The sequence below is a fragment of the Hippichthys cyanospilos genome, chromosome 13 (assembly GCF_059441005.1).
Source record: "Hippichthys cyanospilos isolate Australia breed blue-spotted pipefish chromosome 13, RoL_Hcya_1.0, whole genome shotgun sequence".
NCBI lineage: Eukaryota > Metazoa > Chordata > Actinopteri > Syngnathiformes > Syngnathidae > Hippichthys > Hippichthys cyanospilos.
The window spans coordinates 13,619,510-13,639,969 of NC_142381.1; the positions used below are offsets into that span (position 1 = coordinate 13,619,510).

Sequence of the window (20,460 nt, forward strand, 5' to 3'; positions counted from 1 at the left end):
AAATTGTCAGGCTTTCAGCTCTAGCGCATCCCACTGAGAGCGACCAGCCGTAACCCTCCCACAAACCATTTTGTTCAAAGATCCCGAACAGAGCTGGCAAAACAACGCTCAGTCCTTTGCAATCTCGAGTCGCCCTCCAGTCTGGGTGCCACAGAGATCTCTGTACTGAGCCGGTGGGTTGGCAACACCTGTCTTGTCCAAAGGGACAAACACACACATACGCGTCAGCCATAAATGAAGCGAGACAGCAGGATGGGCAGACAGGGCAGCGCCTTGGATCAGTGAAGCCAGTAGCTAAACCTCTGACTGGCACCAATGAAAATGTTTCCACTTCAACAATTCAAAATGGGGAAGAGGTATGCCATTAACGTGGTCAGTTTGTTATTAAAGTTTATGGAGTGACCTGGAAACAACCCACACACTATGCTTTCCATTGTGCGATATAACCAAGCAGTAACAGATCAATTCAGCTGTTCACAGAACGGGCCGGAACCTCACATGACAGTTTGTTCAGAAATAGTTCGACATCATACCCCTACGACTGTTCATTCGAACGATATGGAATGCAATGCTGTAAAAATAAATTAAATAATGTAGAACATTCAACAACTTATTGTTGTATCGGTTCTTTAAAACAAGTTGTGCAACCTGTGCTTGAGTGCCTGACAGATGCACAATTAATAAAGATTAATAAGGATGCACAGAATTTTCTGCTACTGCATAATTAGTGGTAGAAAACAGGAAAAAAAAACCTCTGTTTTCGTGCGAAAGAAAATTAAAACCAAAACAATGTCCCAAAAACGATGCAAAAACTCATTTTTCACAACTTTCCTGGGACTATGGGCGTACAACCTCCCCTCCCACACACACACACACACACAAAAAAGGCACAAAGGTCAAAAACACAGATCACACACCAATGGTGTGTGGCGAAGGATACTTAAAAATAAGCACTCCTGACAACACTAGGATGGCAATGGAATAGTACGGCAATGGAATAGTCATAATACAACTATATTTATTTATGAGATTGTGGTCAGTCACTGATTAAGGACTAAAAGACACAGGTAGTCTTTAATTACATTTACATTCGTAAAATACAGCAGCAGGCCTTCAGAGCTAGTCGCTAACTATGTGGTGCATTCAAATACTGTCTGACATTTTAAATTCAGACAAAAAAGTCACTCAATGCAATGAATGTTAACTGAAAATGTATAAACAATGTGGGCTTCCTATCATTTTATAAAAGCTGACATAGAAGAAGAATGATGGGCTGAAATTACTTTGATATTTTACTTAATTCCAATCAACGGCCTATCTAGTCACTTGGGTTAACGATGCCTAATCAAAGAACTAGGCTTCTGTTTTCCATTCTAGTGGATGGTATTGCCTGCCTTTGTTATATACAGTATAATTATAACGTTTACAACAAAAGCTGGAGCACATTTGAATTAGTTCCATTTAAACAGGGGTTAAAATACTGAACAAGAATAATGACCAGAGGCCTAGTACGTACTTTTTTTTCATTTCCATTTCAAATCATTAATTCGTAGAACTGTGCAGGCTGCTGACTGTGACTAAATGCCACAAGGTCATGTGCAAAGAGAGTTTTTTTTTTTTTTTTTTTTTTTCAGGGTTAGGGTTTTCGACCTAGCGTTTATCATTTTGGGTTTTGGCCAGGTATTTTCATTTTGGTTTATACCTAACTATATTAAGAAAAGCAAATAATCAGCTGGAGTGAAAACATCAACTCCTGGACTGGCGATAAAAAAAAGTAATAATAATAATAATAAGAAGAAGAAGAATACAAACTAGTGCACCTCTCCAGTGATAACTAACTAATCTGGTTTCACTATTCACCCTGCCAATTGCTTGACAACCTGACACAGAGGTATTTGTTATATGCAATTGAAAGATTTTAGCCACAACGCACTAAACCCAAAAATTCCACTCCAATACTTACAGTCGATGTGGTCAAGACTACTCACATGCTGCGGTGCTTTGTTTTTGTTGCAATGAAGCCAAATTCATTCACAGATGGGAGCCAAGCAGACACCAAATGACTCGCTGTGGTGTGGCAACGAGATCTGCTATGGGGCTCAGAGACAGAATAGTGAAGGCACTGGGCACCAGAAGCCCTGCTGAAGTTTACTCTGTCCTGATGGAATGTCATGACGCCATGACCTGGTCTGCTTTCAAGAACGGGAGACTGGACCAGACATTGATGTGATTTTATGCTGCACGGATATTCAGGCAGTCCATTATCACAGAATAATGAGGTACAACTGAGAGACCTTGTCTCACTCTCATTCACTCTTCATTTTCCTCACGGTGTCACTCGCCAATCAAGACAGCGCTGTAAACACACAGGCACAAACACGCACACACACCTGTATTCGCTACACAGGCAACATGGTTTTCCTGTGACAAAAGGTCACAGCTTGGATCCCGTTTCAAGATTGGATTCCCGCAACGAGAGATATGGTGTAACGGTACAATCTAGTGGACGTAATTAAATGAGAATACAGTTGAAAAAAATGTAAAATAGCCATCGAATTGACCATACAGGTTGAAATTAGGGCTGCAGCTATTGAGTATTTTTGGGGTATTTTAATAAACAGAAAATTCAAACCACTTTGTAATGAATGACCAACGTTGATACATTGCTGATGATCATTGGTTTTCTTTTAAACTGAAATTTAAACTGTGCTTAACAACATATTACTTGCCCAGACAAATCGCTCCCTATAAATGTTAATCTAAGAGACGAATTTGCCAGCAGAAATCAGCACATTTGAGTTAGCATGATTTGTTCAAATGTGACCAGTAGGAACAGTAACTGTGTCATGTAGGCTATCAGCAAAGTGAGCAGTCAATTATTGTTTGCTAAATAAAAAAAGCCTTTGAAAAAGTAAATGGATCTTGTCCGGCCTACTTAAATGCTGCTAGCTAGTTGCTAATTTATGCTAAACACAGCTATAATTGGTAAACGTTGGCAACGGGTGCTATATGTCAATGTCAGCGTAATTGAATCATTAATTAGCACCGTGAAATGGCGATTAAACGTGATTTCAGGACAACGTTGTGTTGTTGTATCATGAGTCCGGAGCGTTAGTTGCAGTGGAAATATTAGCCAAGTTCTTATGCCGCGACATGTTGCTGGGAAGAACTTCAAAGTAAAAGCATTTGTGTCCATATTTTATATATTTTGAAGTTAACCTTCTGATCACGTTTCTGGTGTGTTTTACTATCATGGAAAAGATTGACAATTGTTGCTGCGATTGGCTTGACATTTTTTTCTTTGTAACGGGGCACCTGAGGTCTTTTTTCAGCACAAGTTGAAATCTAAGAGTTCATGGTTTGTTCCTAGGCTCCACCTCCAGCTAGGAATGTGATTATTTTTAAACCGCAGCAGTGAGAGGCTAAATATGCCAAACATTATTACCGATGACATGAGGTGAGAATATGTGTGGTCTCAGCCAAGCGCACTGGACAACTGGAAAAACATGGAGCCACCCCCAACACCAACTCAAGTCCACCTGTCTGCCCTTTTTGATCCCACTGGTTAGCACCAAACATTAGCCCAAAACCAACCATACAGAAGCTATATAATGAGCAAATGTACAACCTCAGCTAACGTCAAGATTTTTACCATAATGCACTTTGAAAGGAAATGCAAGACAACAATTCGTACGACTGAAAATGCAGTACACAAAGCTTACCCAGGGAAAGAGTCTGCTGCATTGCTAAATGGAAAGGGGGGGTGGTGGGGGTCTAATCATACCTGATGACTGATAGCACTTATGATGAGTACAGGGTTAGAATATCCTACAGTGAAGTGGCACATTCTTATTACTCCATCCACGAAAATGGGTTCATTACCGGGAAGCAGCTCGCCAAGAGATAATATAAAACACTGCACCCCAAGAGTCCATCCGAATGACTAAGATGAAGTCCATTAATAATACCTGACCACTTGTTTTTGACAACTAAATAAAGCAGCACTTCAGGGTAGCGCTGTGCGAGATGCACAATTTGACATCTAGTTTTGTTTCCTAAAAATGATAGTGTACAGCATTTTCATTTCACTTTTTTTTAAGTTTATTTATAGACACATTTGATATCGAAAATAAAATAAACAAAATGTGAATACAACGTAGGGTGACAACTAATTACATTTTTAACAATTTTTGTTTAAAATTGATTCTCTTATTGATGAATCTGACATAATTTTGTTTCTATCCTGACTATACTAATTTGTCCTAAGGTGTGATTGGGTGAGTGAATGGTTGTTTCCTTGCTCTGTGCAATGCAATTGGCAGTTCAAGGGGTCTCAGCCTAGTGCCTGAAGCCAGCAGGGATAGGCACCGGCAAGCCTGCGACCATTGTGAGGATAAGCAGCTGAAGAAAATGGATGGATGGATGTTTATATCCCTTGAACACAGAAAATGCTCAAATGAAATGATTTTTTGGTTTGGACCATAATGTCAGAAAATTTGCGATAATTTTTTAAAAAACATCAGGGAGATGCCAACGTCAGTGTGTTCAAAAAGGTTAGATAAAAACAAACAAGTAAATTCCATAGATAAAAAATACCTGTACTTCAAATGCATATTGTTTTAGTTATGCAATAAACTTTTCAACATCTATAAATAATAACTAAATAAACGGTTGCTACTTTACAGATTTCATAAGTGGAGCAAAATTGCTGCAAAAAAAGAGAGATTATTGTACTATGTGGTTATATCGCACAACTACCTTCAGGAGTTGAACACTTTCCAAATCTGATGAAATGAGACTCATAGATTGTTACATTGATAGAATGTTGATCTAACAAAAGCATGTCATACCACTTTCTTGTAGCCACAAGTCAAGAAAATACTTGTGATTTTTAGGTGTCTTGCCAGAATTGAGATTTGGTCATTAGAAAAATAATAAATATCCCACTATAGACTAGAGCCCCCGAATCAGTTTTAGGTCAAGTTCTCAGAACAACGAGTTGATTAGACCACGACTTTTGACACAAATCTTACTTTTCCCAGAATTTCCACTCCAATCAAGTGCCATCTGATGAAATGCGACACCCTTGTCACAGTTACTCATCAGGATAGGGGAACCTCTGGAATGTATCAGATTCCAGCCTGAGGGGGTACGCACCTTGGAAACACTGCCCTACATCTAGTAGCTGGCCTCTCCCAAAGTCTATCTTCTTTCCTTCTTCATTGGTCAAAGCTTCTATTCAACTGAATTGCCTCGAAGGCCCTGTCGCACGCTCAGATTTTGTGTGTCACAATGGAATATGTGAGGCTCCTTTCTTGTTTCAGTTCTCTTTTCTGTCTGTCTGCTGACACATTAATTTCAAAATACAAAGGCCTTGATAAACAGTCTGACATAAATCAAGACAATAAATAACATTTATTTGTTTATTTCCAAATATATGTAAAGTACCTGGAATGTTTGAACTCTTAAAAACATAAAATTACGTCTGTGGGATTGAATACGTTCTGTCCTCGAGGGCCGGTATCCTGCATGTTTTCCGTGTCTCTCCCAAAATGTCAAATTTTACTGCTAAAAATGTCTAATCTCTTTAAGTGAGATATACACGAGCTAAGAATGTTAGGTTCACGTTAAAATTGGTATTAAAAATCAATATTCATTATTTGTGTGAATATTTGACAAGACTTTTTTCTTTAGATAAATCAAAATAAATGCCAACGTGAGGTGTGGTATATAAAAACATAAACAATGCATACCACCTATTGGATTTGTGTATCAAGGCCTTAAAAGGTAACCTCCAGAACTACAAAGCAACCTTTTGCCAAAGTTGGCTCATATTTACTTATTTTTTTAAACCTCTTTCTTCTTACTTCTAAATACACTAATTGAAATATTTTCTGAACTCCGACATGGGAAAACTACTCAAACAATATGCGATGATAGGGCCTTGGTAGTAATAAGTACCTCTGACTGACCAGCCTGTGTAATTCAGTCTTGGGAATTATGACAGTGGAAAATCATTTCCCTAGGCCTGGATAGGCGGTCATGGCTAATCGTTCAGTAATCTGACCCGCCTGCATAGTGTAGCATTCGGCCGCATCACTAGCTTGTCCAGTCACTCGCACATGTGCATACCCTCACTGTCTGCCAATAATCTGATGAAGGCCTTGCACCATTCAAATGCCACTGTCCAGGTTTTCCAGAGGATTACAAATAGTAACAGATCATTTGCTAATACTTACTTGTGTTATGATGCTGGAAATGTACTTACACTAACATCAATCATGATAATGCAGCCTCAGCCAAAAACAAAGAAAAAGAGTTCTCAACTAACAACCACCCAGCATGGAAAATAGCCTCAATTTATGCAATATTAAATGCCACTGCAGTGCAGTTTCGCTCTGGTTCATCCAAAAACTTCATTGTTACAAATTCCCCTAGAAAATGCTGGAAAGCTACAATAACATGAATAAGTACTACAGGAGGAGAGAAGCTCTTTCACGGTTCCTGCAAGAGCCGGCATTTTTAAATAGGGCTGAAACTTACGAATAATTCATTCCTAAATTATTTGGATAAAAATAAACACGCGTTAATTGCAATGGCCTTATTTGATAGCACGCCATCCCTTAAAACTGACGTGATTCAGTTACTGGTTTGGTCTGTAAAATGTCAAACAAGTAAACATGTTGATCATTGTTTTCTTAAGTGAAAGCAAATGTTTCATTTTAGATAAACAGTCTGCTTACATGGAGTACTTCAGAAATTGGATAACACTGTTGTGAAACTGAAACTCACCAAAATTTGGGCAGTTTTAAATGAAAGATTAATGGGGATGTTTAATACAATAATTTTCCCCAGATGAATCACAGTTGGAGTAGTCAACGCTTAAGTAGTCACCGATACCAGTTACTGATACCACAGGTACATTTGATACATAGAAAGACCAATATATACCACTTTAGCAAATTCGTCTAAGATCACATGAAAATAGCAGCGATTTTCAACTATCTTGTTCTAGTTCTATACTCAACTTTGCATACAATGGAGTAAAATCAGTTATGCAATAACAAACACAGTGAAATTAGTAAGTTATAACAGAAATTGAACCAATAAACATAAGAAAACATGACATATAAATTGTCATTTTCTCATTGTTTCTGTGTTAGGCAAGCATTCGTTCAATCATTTTTTTCTGAGTTTTGGATCCTGCTTATTGTTGGACAGCTACGGGTGCCTTGGTTGCGTTATTTCACGGCAGGCATGTGTTTGAGAAGCAAGGGGTCCTGAAGGGGGATGAAATGAAGGTGTTGGTCGTTCGCCGCAGTAGTCATGGCTGTAGCCAAGCGTTATAACATCATCTAGTCTAAATGAGCCACTAGCAGGCCGATGAGAGCAGTGATTACATTTCAAAGGCAGTTTAATATACAAAGGACTTGATGACTTTGATGCTTTGACCACAGTTACGGTTTGTACTGATCACTTTTTAACCAGGTTGACTTAAATGTGCTTTTTTAGCCTGCAATGTCACTCTTGTGGTTCTATCATGTTTCATAGGCCAAAATGGATTAAAAGAGCAGTTGTAGCAGTCTACCGCCTTTTCCTGGGTTTTAATAAAAACCTCAGAGGTGGATGAATGTAGGATATATTATGCGAGTTTTGTAGGATTTCTGCTTCAAAGAGGTTAATGGGGTTTACACACAGCGGACAGAGTTGAGGGGTATTCCAATATGAGTACTGGAAAAATGCCTGGCTCCGGACCCACCCCATTTTTTCCCCTCTTTCTTAATGAAGTCTGCCCTAAACACACTGTGTGGCAACAAGGAACGTGGATGACGTGGAAAAAGACAGAGGAAGTTTTAGGCATTGCAGCTTATTTAATAAATGAGATGGGACAGTGACTGCAGAGACATTTAATTCATTCTCTCCCTTGAAGACGTTCAATAACAACAATCTAGTCAAAGCTATGATTGACAAGAAGCAACATTTTTTGCCGCTTTTACAAAGCCATAATCACATCTGAATCTGATGCTCAAGCAAACACTGTTTAGCTGTCACCATTTGATGAGCGACACTGTCATGCTTTGTGTGCTTTACAAGGCGTAGGCTTTGAGACTAAGGAGCCGCAGCTTTTTACGGGCATACAGTATATCTAAGTATGAGATGCTGATAAACACCATCAAATGACTGTGGCAGCCTTCATGAAGCGGACACGCTGGATCACAGCTAGTTTGCCAGCCAGCGGGAGCAGTCAGATGGAACGTTAGAACAACCACACAAATATTTGGCAAAGATAAACAGAACGTAACGGAAAGATTCGGCCCGCCGTAATTTTTGACAGATAAATGACAGCCTTTGTTAAAAATCCAGGATGCAAATTAAATCATCTAATAAAACGACTCAAAAACAACATTTACGGGACAAAATGCAGAGAAAGTCCTTGGACTTTGGCAAACAAACAGTGTGAGTCATTGCTCCTTTGCAATCCCACTCCTATAGGCACATGCATGCACACCCAGAGGCTAAACATTTTAGGCAGGTCTGGGCTGCCCGTTTTTACCTCTTGTGTGAAGTCTAATGTTTAGAATGCTTGTTTATAAATATGCCTTCAAAGGAAAGGCGGGCGTGTGTTCTCACCTCTCACCATTGCGCACAACAAAGCAAACTGACATTGTTTAGACAACCGAAAAAACAATGATGGAACACTGCAAAATAGAAAACAAGACATGATAATAATGCAATCGAGCATGCGTGCATTATCCACCGCTTTCCAAATTATTCAGCCGTGCAACTGTGCAGCAACGTTACTAATTATACAAAAAGCGACGAGGCAATTCCTACAGGTACCTCCAGAATAGTCTGCCAAGGAAGCTATTAACGATCCCACTCCCTATTGTCGTTTGGCAAAATGAAATAAAATCCGCCGTTACGTTCCCGTGTTTATGCACCTTTGTCAGAGAGCCGTGTCGACCTTTATATCATCTGCACACAAACTGGTTTGGCCTTTTAAATCCTTGATAGCTAAACACACATTACACGGTGACATTTGTAGGTCGATCGCGACCCCTGATTAAGCTAACTTACCGCAATGGTCTCGCGGCCGTGTAGTAAACCGCAGCAGAAGCTACAAAGTTGGAAAAATAAGTTATCGTCCGTGGCGGCGGATCGGCTCCGTTGCGGAATGAACGAGGACTAAATCCCGCTATGCAACCGCATAGCGGCTCTAATCCGAGTCCAAACTTCGACAATATGGCAAGCTTACTCCCGTTACGGCCGCCAAATGAAGTAGCATCAAGCGGCGAACGAAGCCGCGAGACCACCGGGGCTTGCAGTTTTCCAGCCCGCGGAGCTCCGAGAGGCCGAAGGCTGGCCTCGTTCTCCGCCAGCGCCAACAACACACTGCTAGCCTAGCTTGGGAGGGCGAGTGAGCGACGGGGAGAACATGTGCGAAAACGCCGCGACGAAGCGGATCAGCGTCGATGAACTCACCTCGTATGGAGCTACAGCAACCCGCAAACGTTGGCCGCTTTGTGTAATGGCCGCGAAATTGGGGCGAGCTGGGCGCACGTCGGCTCGGTTCGCCGCGGTGATGTGGAAGCAGCGGAGCGGCCGGGAGAAGTCGGGAAATCTGAGAATGCCCCCTCTCTTTCTGCAGCTCTGTGCACCCGCAGTACTCCATAACTGTCCATAGGGGGCACTGCTGTGGAGCATTTCTCCTCCCAGGTTGCACACATGCCAGCTGCACAAGTCCGCTAAGAAATGATGCGTGTGTGTCCAGATTTCTGACGGGGTTTAAATGAAGCTGTGCACTTCAGTCATGAGATTATAGAAGCCGCGGTGAACTGTATTTGAGTGCGTGTATATCTATCTTCACTACATGAGAATAAGCAAGAGGTATTATTAGGATTAGCCTATTTTATTATACTTTTTAAAGGCTTTCTTGTTCGAATGTGGCAAGATTATTCATTAACATGCTGGTCTCTACATCGCAGCATTAAATTTAACTAACGTCAAGATGTTCATTCGACGTTTGAACAGTCAACACTTTGGTTTTGTGTGCACGCGCGCATCTTTGGCCATCTATCTATCTATCTATCTATCTATCTATCTATCTATCTATCTATCTATCTATCTATCTATCTATCTATCTATCTATCTATCTATCTATCTATCTATCTATCTATCTATCTATCTATCTATCTATCTATCTATCTATCTATCCATCCTTTGTTCAACTATTTTTTGCAAAATATTGGTTTTAGTTATATCAGAGAAGCATACTCAAAATTTCCCTGACTGCCAGTATCACCACTAACCAAACTGGTCAGATGTCCCTAATGAAATGGTCTGTGAAAGTACTGTATATACTCAATACAGAGTCCATCTTGAATGAATTTATACATAATACAGTATTTGGAAGAAGTCCTGATGTACCCACTGAGATGGATTTCTCTTGTTGTACAAATGAGAACCACATTATGGTACTGATTGTGTCTACTATGTACTATCATGCATGAATTACTACACTAGTTGGAAATTAAATGTGAGCAAGGTTTAAAAAAAATCAATCCAACCACTGAGCATTTTTTGGAGCATCTGTGAAAGTATTCACCTTGATGTCCTCTGACCTTGTGACTCATGAGTTTGTGGTGATTCTGATTAGGGAGTGGCTAAATCCGAAACAAAGCCGTCCTTCAAAACAGCTTTGGTTGTCTCATCCACATCACATGACATAGAAGACAAGGTCACACGACTCATTAAAACCAAGTGGCCAATGCTCCATCTCCAAGAGAACGCAAAATAAATTCTCATTGCACAGCTCATTCAAAAGGAAACAGGAAGGCGAAATACATTTTTTAGTTTGCATTGGAAATGCAATTAAGCCAAAGAATGGCTTGTAAAAAGAGCGGAATATTTTTAATGATGTCCTAAATAATGAGAGGCACAAAGAGTAAGGGATCCATGATCTAATCCTCATCCTTTTGACTCCACAACCTCATCCTGAACTTAACTAAACATCAGGGGCTTATTGCCAATCCGATATGGCAAACATCCTGTGCCCCACTAATTGGAGTTTCACGCAGCAAAGACACCCTGACCTGAAGTGAACAGGTGGGTTAGCTAAACTGTAAGCAGACGAAAGAATTGGCTTACAGTGTTGACCTATTCATGAGCTTTTTCTCTGAGCCCTTATTTATGTTTTTTTTTTTTTTTTTTTAGATTTTACAATAGATCTCCGTTTCTGTCTCTGTGACATTTCTAAGTGTAGTTTGCATGTAATATAATGTATAAGTTGACTCGTGTAAATTGCCTTGAGACAACTTTTGTTGTGAATGTTCCTTATATAAAAATGATCTGACGAAGAAAATAGCAGTATTATAATGTACACGTGTATTCAAAGAATGCAAACGAAATCATACTTTATAGAAGTACAGATAAAATACATTAACAAAAAAGTAGAAATATGAAGAAAAAACAATGAAAATTGTACAAAAAAACAATGCGTTCAAAAAGCTTTGTTTTGTGAATTAATCAACTAACTAATTATCTATTTTTTAGTCTGGAAAAAGCCACAAAACACAATTCGACACAAATTGACTCTATCTATTTGGAAAGAAAAATGATCATACTTGATGAGCGTTAGCTCCTTCAGATAACCTTTACGTGTGCTTTGTGGTGAATCGTCCCACTTGAGGTGGACTCTTAGAAAGGTCGACACCGTGCGGCAAATCGGGGAACTTGCGCAGTTCATTGCGGTCTGACATCACATTTCGCAAAATGGCGACGTCCCTCGGCTCCAACACCTACAATAGACAGAATTGGGAAGACGCGGTACGTTTTACTCCAATTAATTTCTTAACAATACACACCGCCGTTCAAACATCTATTTCCGCTTACCTCCCTGGAATAACTTTTCCTTGAAAATACTCCCCTTTTTGCCACTAATATGTCCGATCTTTGCCCAGCTAGTTAGCATTAGCAAGCTAACTTATGATGTCGGCTACTAACGTGGCTGCTCTCATTTTTTTTCACGTGGGTGGCTCGAATCTTGAAGTTTCACACTATCAAACGATCGATTGGTTGCAAACGGGTGATAAAATCACGTGCCAAACATGAATAGATCATTTGGATGGGACGATGATTAAACGGAGCCTCGCTCCGTTAGCAGATTAGCATTGCCATTGAACTATTCAACGTAAACCAAGTTGCCACTACGTTTTATCCTCTGCTTAACTGGACTCACAAGGAAACAAAAAATACTCACAGTCTTAGTTAAAGTCAAAGTACAGGAACGACTGGTAAAAGTATTGATTCACCTCTTGCCCTCGAGCAAACTAATAAATGTACAGACTCTGTAATCTACTTAAATATTAGTTTACTGTCACTCGTATTCAACATAAATAAACTCCACTCAATACAGTACAGTTGGCTGAAAAATCTACTTCGGTTTTTGTGCTATGTTGCTTGTCATTATTGCTTAACATGTCCTCTACTGATCGCACTTCTCTTACAGGATTTCCCCATTCTCTGTCAGACATGTTTAGGAGAAAACCCTTATATTCGAATGGTGAGCATTTGTATCTTCATTGCATCCCCTCATTCTGTTTTTTTAAGTGTTTGTTCTGGAATCAAGCATTTATGTTCTTTTTTTCCTTCTCCAGACCAAAGAGAAATATGGAAAAGAATGCAAGGTATGTCTGTTTACTCTAAAAGAGTTTAGGGGCAAACACAATTGAAAATTTGAACAAAAATTGTTATTTTCTTCTATTAATGGTTGTGTGTTTTGCCAACAGATTTGTGCTCGACCCTTTACCGTCTTCCGCTGGTGTCCAGGGACACGCATGCGTTTCAAGAAGACCGAAGTCTGCCAGACTTGCAGTAAAATGAAGAATGTTTGTCAGACATGTCTGTTGGATCTGGAGTATGGTCAGTGTTTGGTTTTAGATCATGTTACACGTTTGTGTTTGTCGCAATAATCTTGTGAGTTTTGACTCTCAATTTGTTTGATCTTTTTCTCAGGTTTACCCATCCAGGTTCGAGACACTGGCCTTGCCATTAAAGATGACATTCCTCGCTCGGATGTGAACAAAGAATACTTTACACAGAACATGGAGAGAGAGGTGTTTGATTTATCCTTCTAACCACTTTTACCGTAATATGATTTCGCTGTGCAGCGTATCTTAGATATTTTACATGTGATTTTGGTTTTATTTTGAATAAATTACCCTTTTTATGTAGTCTATATGTGATCCCTTTATTCTGTGTTCTTATTTATTCTCAGTTAGCCAATTCGGATGGCACATGGGCAGTCGGTCAGGTCGGCAAGGCGACCAGCTCTAGTGACATGTTGTTGAAGCTCGCCCGCACAACGCCGTACTACAAGAGGAACCGTCCGCACATCTGCTCCTTCTGGGTAAAGGGAGAGTGCAGAAGAGGTGAAGAGTGTCCCTACAGGTGAGTTTAGAGACGTGCAAATGACAGATCAGTGGAAACAATGACGTTGTCCCGCCTGATGCCTTGTTGTTTTACACAGGCACGAGAAGCCCACAGATCCCGATGACCCGCTGGCTGATCAGAACATCAAGGATCGTTACTATGGCATTAACGATCCGGTTGCTGACAAGCTGCTGAAGCGGGCCTCGACCATGCCCAGGCTGGACCCTCCAGACGACAAGTCCATCACTACCCTCTACATCGGGGGTCTTGGCGAAACTGTCACGGATGGGGATCTCAAGTATGGCAGAAATGAGTCCTTGAATATTCTGAGTACCTTGTTTGGAGAAAAAAAATGCACTGCATTTAGTTTAGATGTCATGATGAAGCGGTCCATACCGTATAATATATATGTATGTACATAAATGCTTTTATTTTGAAAGTTTTCCTGGCAGCTTGTCGCGGCGTAACAGCTGATTTGACTCGTCTACTGCTTTCCCAATCCGTTGTTCCAAACGTAAACAGCACAAAGTTTCTCTGAAATCGCATTCAATTGCTAATTAAGGGTACAAGAAAAATGACTTAATTACATTAACGTAGTACTGTATGGCACCGGTTACCAGCCTTAAAACCTAAATAACACATACTCCCAGGGAGTACGTGAATTCAGGGGCATTACGGTAAATTCAGCAATAAACACTTGTTCTCCTGCTGTCCATAGCTATAACAGACATGGCGACTTCCGGAGGAGTGCCACCCCCAATGTAATAACATTTAATGATACACTCTAAATCTTACAGCATCACTTTAAGCGCAGTGGCAAGCATAAACTAGCCACGAGCTAGCAGCACTCAAGTGCTCCATATAGGCTGGGGAGGATAGTGGGATGACTTTTGAAAGGCAGTTTAGTAGACATAACTGACTATTGACACAGTTGCTACTGTTCCTACTGAACATTTTTTAACAGACTGAGCTTACTCAAATGTGCAGTTTTAGCCAGCAACATCTTGTCGCAAAGCAATTTTTATATACTCGGTAGTTGGTGCAGTAAACGTCTTTTAATAATCATTACTCATTTTCCAATATGGAAACGTCTAAGCGTGAGTTTGATGATTTTTTTTTTAGGGGCTACTTCTACCAGTTTGGCGAGATTCGAACCATCACAATCGTACAAAGGCAGCAGTGCGCCTTCATCCAGTTTGCCACCCGGCAAGCCGCTGAAATGGCTGCAGAAAAGTCCTTCAACAAGCTTATCGTCAACGGTCAGAGGCTGACGGTCAAGTGGGGAAGGTAAGACGTCGCTGTGGCTGTGAAACCTGCGTGAACTCACGTACGATGACGCCAACGGTGTGCTTTCATAAAATGTTTCAGATCTCAGGCTGCAAGAGGGAAGGAGGGTGAAGGACTATCTGAGATGGGTACCAGACTCGATCCGGTGCCAGGCCTACCCGGAGGTGAGTGCAACACTTCACTTTTATGTTGCCATAAATAGTCCCAGGTTGTAATTTGGACAGCTTTGTATTCGTTGTTCATTTTTGTATTTGACGTGTCGGCACAGAAATGTTGCTTGATGTTGTTTTCCGGCAACTTTGCAGCCTTGCCTCCGCCTCCTCCTCTTGATGAAGAAGCTCCGGCAAATTATTTCAACTTGGACCCGGGCACCGCCCCAGCTGTCATGAACCTCACTCTGCCGCCACCCCCTGGCCTCAACCCCCCTCCCCCAGGTACACAAACATTAGCCACTCAAATGCTAATCTGCAAGTTCAGGTAGGTTTGAAACCTAAATATATCATGTGTTGACTATTTCCTTCAAAGGTTATGGACCCCCAATGTTTCACCCAATGGGTCCCATGGCTCCACCAATGCCCCCGCCTATGGGCCTGAGACCTCCAGGTCAAATCCACTACCCCTCCCAGGATCCCCAGCGGATGGGTGCCCACGCTGCACACGGCGCACGCCACGGCGATTAGCGGCTAGGCTCTAACTCGACTGTTCTTGGTTGTCCCCCCCCCCCCGACCTCACACCTTTTGTTATACCTGATGCCCATGCTGCCTGTGGGTCTAGAACCTGCTGTGGACTGGATGGAATTACAAAATCCAACATGCAGGATTTCATCAGATTTATTTTGCAGCACAAACTGAATCAGTGCAGTCCGCTGGCCAAGATATGTCATTATGCTTATTTTTTAAACATTGTTAATATTCCACTGCGTAATGACTTAGTTTGTTCATAGGCTTTCCTTGAATATTTCTTTCACCTATTAAACAGATTCATTACAGTCTGTAATAGTCTCTGTGTACTGTATATCTATAATCAAACTAAATGTGACAGGAAAAAGAGGCTTGTTAATGCTGAGCTTGGTAAAATGATGGGAAATTTAATTGTAATTGTTTCTATCTTTGACAATGCCTGTTGTGTTACCCGACATTCGGTCAAGCTATACAAACGGATCTTGCCTGTGACCAATCAGATTGATGCATTCTGGTAATCTTCTGCTTTACAGTTTCAAAATCCTGACTTTGCTTCAGCAGCCACTACAATTCAATGTAGCAGCTAATGACTTTATCTGTTATGCCCCCCACCGCCCACCCGTTGTTGTTGACTAACAGAGATGACAGTTTTAAGCTAATTAGTCCTTTTTCAGAGTTCATTAGATTCAGGGCAGTGATGACCTCCTCCCCATCCTCTAGGCGCTCTGTTGAAATTAGGACGATGACACATGCGGTCCAATGTGGCGCCGGGCAGGTTTTGGGATTCCTGGGCCTCGAAGCTAATAATGGGGATCACCCTCTTGCTGGACAGTGCACCTCCAAAAGGCATGGGAGACCTGCGAATCGAAAGAAAAAGCGACGTTACTTTCATCTCCGTGCATAATGCGGATCACGTAGTACCGTCAAATGCGGTCAATATCGCCTCTGGATATTTTTCTGATTCAATTGAAAGTCTGATAAGGGGCAGACTGCCACGTGGGATTCAGGATGACTCAACCTGCTCATCACCAGCTGCTCTGTCCATTAGTTGAGCTCTGATGATGGAGGTTTCACAATTTCATCAAAATATGGGGGGGGGGGGGGGGTGTAACTAGATCCAGCTGCAGGGGGCTCATTTTCAGAGTGGCTGACAGAAAGAAGGTGACATCATGTGCATGTATCTCCGGTGTCAAATATGAGGTTCGGGGGTCAGGTCAGGCTAGCAGCTTCATTTTATGTGGTCCACCAAAGCAAGTACATTTCAGACTTGCAAATTTTGTTTTCTTTGTGTATATGTGTACAGGGATATCAACTATTATCAAAATGAGTTATTTTGCCTGAACTAGAGCAAACGACGACTAAACATGGCATGATTAATTTTATTTGAGTGAAATAGGAGATAGGCTGCAAAATCCACCTGCTTTTGTGATTTGGGGGGGGGGCAGGTGCCTTTAGATGCTTAATTCATATTCCACATATTAAACTCAAGTTGATATTCACAACCAAGCCAGTTTGTAATCAAGGGCTGAAGGAGTTTTGTGGAGTGCCAAATTTTTTATTCCTGGCTCATGGAGGGTGGTAACCAGATGGGCAGTTCCATTAAGATTCTGAAAATAAATGGCTGTTACTGCAATTTTATTCACAGCTTTGCGGACTGGCATTTTCTAATTGTGTTGCATAAATTGCTTTTTGCATTTTTGTTGAAAACCTGCAAACTCATACGATTGTGTTAAAATGACTTGTAAAAAAAAAAAAAAAAAAAAGGAAAATACTGTATAGGAAACCAGGAAGTGGCCTACAAACAAACAGATGGACGGGCCTATGCCCAGAACAACATAACCTCTTAGGTCGTAAAATCTTCCGCTTCATGTTCGCCATCTGCCAAAAGGCAATATTTGTCTTTCCTCGCAGCACGGATACATTTCACCCCGTTCCCTGGTTTCGATCCTCCGTGTCTTTCTTGAGCTTTGAAAACTGAGCCCCGGTGAGCCGTCTCCAGTGTCCAGATTGAAAATAGCCATCGTGCAGCCTCGGTCCAAGGAAGCGCAGCCTGAATTTTTCAATTGTGGAAAGATGGACTCGAGCCCAGATGATTGTGGTGGTTAGGTCATCTTTTGGTCACCGATGACCTCTTTCAACCTCTGATAATGACGGTACTTCCAATGAAAACAATCCTTTACCTGTTGAAGCACCTGTAGTGGGCAAGCTGATGTTTTTGTGGTAAGGGCAGCTGGACATTGAGGGCTTCTAGAAGCTCCTTATCATGGCGTAAAGCTTCTCGCCATGGAGACCAGTAGGATGTGGGAAACGTGTTGAATTTCTCATGGGGGATTTCCTTCAGTGGGGCCGAGTATCCTAGTGAAAGAAAATGCTTCATATGTACACCAAAAGCCTTTTTTCCCCCAAAAAATAATCTGATCTGTCTAAATCGTATGGAAATAAATCTCAATATGTCAAATGAAGCTTAAGGCGTGTGTATACAAACAGCAGCTCGGGGGCGATCTGAGTTTTTTCAGTGGCCCAAGGCATACATGAACTCTTTCAGTGCCATAGACGAGAATTCTTGTCTTTTAAAACAGTAATAACAATAATAAATAATAAAATTCTCATCAAGACTTTATTTGTTTGCACTGGTTAGGGCACAGGTGTCAAATTCAAGGCCTGGGGGCCCACAACATCATTTTATGTGGCCCGCTGATTTGACTTCAAGATTCTGGCTAAAATACCAAACTTGCAAGTTGTCCTCAAATTAAAACAAAAATGTTATTGCTAATTCCTCTTTTGAACAATTTCCGATTTCAAAACTAGCTAAGTGTGCGACAACAACTTCAAATTGATTTGACTTCACTGTCATGACGGCCCTCTGACATAAAGTATGACTACAATGTCACCCATCATTAAAATGAGTATGAAGAGAAATCATCCTTTTGGTTATAAAGAAAATATTTTCGATATGCTCCTGAATATGAGCAAAAACAGGCGTCGCGTTTACATAACTAGCACGACACAACAGCTCTAAAAGACATTTCAATGCATCGTCACTACTGCCAGCAATAGCAGCAGACAAACAGCTACACATTTCCGGTGTAAATGACATACACTATGAAGCGGCAATCAAAACAATGTTTTCATTGTTTTGTGACTTTAAGGCAGACAGTCTACATACAAGCTTTGGCTTTGTCCAGGCCCCTCAGCATTAGGCCCAACTATGCTCGCGTGACACTGCGGCGTCCCATTGGGATACGGCGCAGGCAGCGCTGTTTACCTGGAGCCAGGACATCAGGACTGCCCTTCTTTGCTAGCGTCTTCTGAAGGTTCATGACCAGGCTATGCTTACCAGGGATAGAGAAAGCTTGGTTCTCTTTTCCTCCCTGAGGCTCTTGGATGATTTGCGGGGGAGGAACAGCCACCGGATGGGCCTGAGAAAGGGACAATTAGATTGGTTGCAGTCAAAAGGTTTTAGGAGTTCGGTTTAATCATGCCTGCGAGCTACAAGGGACGCGGTTCTGCAAAGTTTTCCAAAGTATGAAAGGACAGGGGTTATCCAAGCCTTTCTCTGAGATTCTTTACAAGAGAAAAGCCTTGTGACAGACTGAAGATGTGCCTAATAGGAGTGAGTAATACAAGCAATGTGAAATTCACCAAAGCTCCAAGCTAAATGTCTTTTTTCTTGGATGAATAGACCTGCATCCTCAATTGAGGAAGGAATAACCTTGAGTCCTCTGCCTTATAACAATAGGCCATCCTGACAACTATTACTGCATATAAAAATAAATATACACCTATGATTTGATATGCTTTCACGATGAGCTCCATTAACTCAACCAATCCCAATACAGTGGACCCCCGCCATACGAAATTAATCCGTTCTTTGGGATCGTAAGGGTTCTATTGTCGCACGGCGGATAATAGAAACCTATGGGAATTAGCTAATGCGTATAAAACCCCAGGTAAAAACATCAACATTGTCTATACATAGTTAAAATTAGCAACAAAAATAGTATAGTAAGTGCTACTTATATATAATATACACGTATACAATTAAATAACATCTTAAATAAAAAATATATAAAGGAAAAATGAAATTTGATTTACCTTTGGGTGACGTTGACTTGAGCTACTTACGGCCAAAATCCCTAGCGAGGGTAGCCTAGCCTAGCCTTCTTTGTACTGTATTTCTTTAGTGACGCCAGAATGCGCAGACTGATGATGCCACTTAAAATAAGCCGTGCGTGCAGGCAGATTGACGCAACCAGAAAATAAGAGCAATTACCTAAAATGGCCTGAAGAGGGAGGCAAAACAACATAAACACAGCCAACTCCACAGGTCATGACAGTTGTTGAAGCTGCAAAGTGGAAAAAATGCCGTAAAGAGGGGACGAAAAAACATAGTATTCCACTTCATAACGTGGGAAAACACGTAAGCCAGAGAGGACGTAACCCAGGGGTCCACTGTATTTAGGCAAGCGTTTCCAAACCACAGCCTGGGGGCAATTTGTGGCTGCTTGACATAGATACTGAAGTTTGTGATCTGTGCTGTGGAAAACATACAAACATTCATGTTTATAATCACATATATGGACAATTTAGAGCAGGGGTGTCAAAGTCATTTTTATCGTGGGCCACATTGTAGTTATCGTTTCTGTCAGAAAGCCGGAATAAATTTTAATTGTGTTTGCACACATTTATCTAGTTTTGAAATCGGAGGCCAGGAAAAACTGTTCAAAAGACAGATTGGGAGCAAAAAAGTGTTGTTGACACTTTAAATTGAATATTTTTTCAATGGACAAATATTTATTGAACAAACAATAATGGCACGTTTTAAGTCTTTTTTTTTTAAACCCAAAAATGCTTTGCACTGGTTAAGGGGTACTGCCTGAAAAAATATCACAGGGGGTACATCACTGCAAAAAGGTTGAGAACCACTGTGTTAGATGAACTACTGATGTCTTTTTGCTATTTGAGTCGTAAGAGAACTCCCCCCGTAGATTATGCTATCAAATTACTGATTTTGAGTTTGAACTGATATTTTACTCTGTCTGCAGGCACGTTCAGTCAGTC

At 41.0% G+C, this 20,460-nt stretch overlaps 3 protein-coding genes across 5 annotated transcripts in view; 1 reads left to right on the forward strand and 2 right to left on the reverse strand.

Annotated features, from left to right (window-relative positions):
• The window catches only part of ndst1a (N-deacetylase/N-sulfotransferase (heparan glucosaminyl) 1a), a 58,466-nt gene extending 48,815 nt beyond the window's left edge, over nt 1-9,651 (reverse strand). The window contains exon 1 of the mRNA XM_088431696.1: nt 9,484-9,651. The gene's annotated coding sequence lies outside the window, so the exon portion shown is untranslated. The remainder of the gene's footprint in view (nt 1-9,483) is intronic.
• Nucleotides 9,652-11,700: 2,049 nt separating this feature from the next.
• Nucleotides 11,701-15,715, forward strand: rbm22 (RNA binding motif protein 22). The gene is made up of 11 exons (XM_088431965.1): nt 11,701-11,826; nt 12,509-12,562; nt 12,657-12,686; nt 12,789-12,921; nt 13,015-13,115; nt 13,277-13,449; nt 13,529-13,729; nt 14,554-14,718; nt 14,800-14,882; nt 15,024-15,152; nt 15,244-15,715. Exons 1-11 carry the CDS (start codon nt 11,773-11,775, stop codon nt 15,396-15,398), a joined length of 1,278 nt encoding a protein of 425 aa, XP_088288091.1. The 5' UTR covers nt 11,701-11,772; the 3' UTR covers nt 15,399-15,715.
• Nucleotides 15,532-20,460, reverse strand: part of LOC148413939 (myozenin-2) — an 8,185-nt gene continuing 3,256 nt past the window's right edge. For 2 of the 3 annotated variants that reach the window (XM_088431967.1, XM_088431966.1), the window contains 3 exons: nt 18,665-18,818; nt 17,580-17,754; nt 15,532-16,256 (listed from right to left, as the gene is read on the reverse strand). In XM_088431967.1, the coding sequence (XP_088288093.1) occupies nt 16,070-16,256; nt 17,580-17,754; nt 18,665-18,818 (516 nt within the window). In that variant the 3' untranslated portion in view covers nt 15,532-16,069. The remainder of the gene's footprint in view (nt 16,257-17,579; nt 17,755-18,664; nt 18,819-20,460) is intronic. The other variant, XM_088431968.1, reaches the window with a different exon arrangement.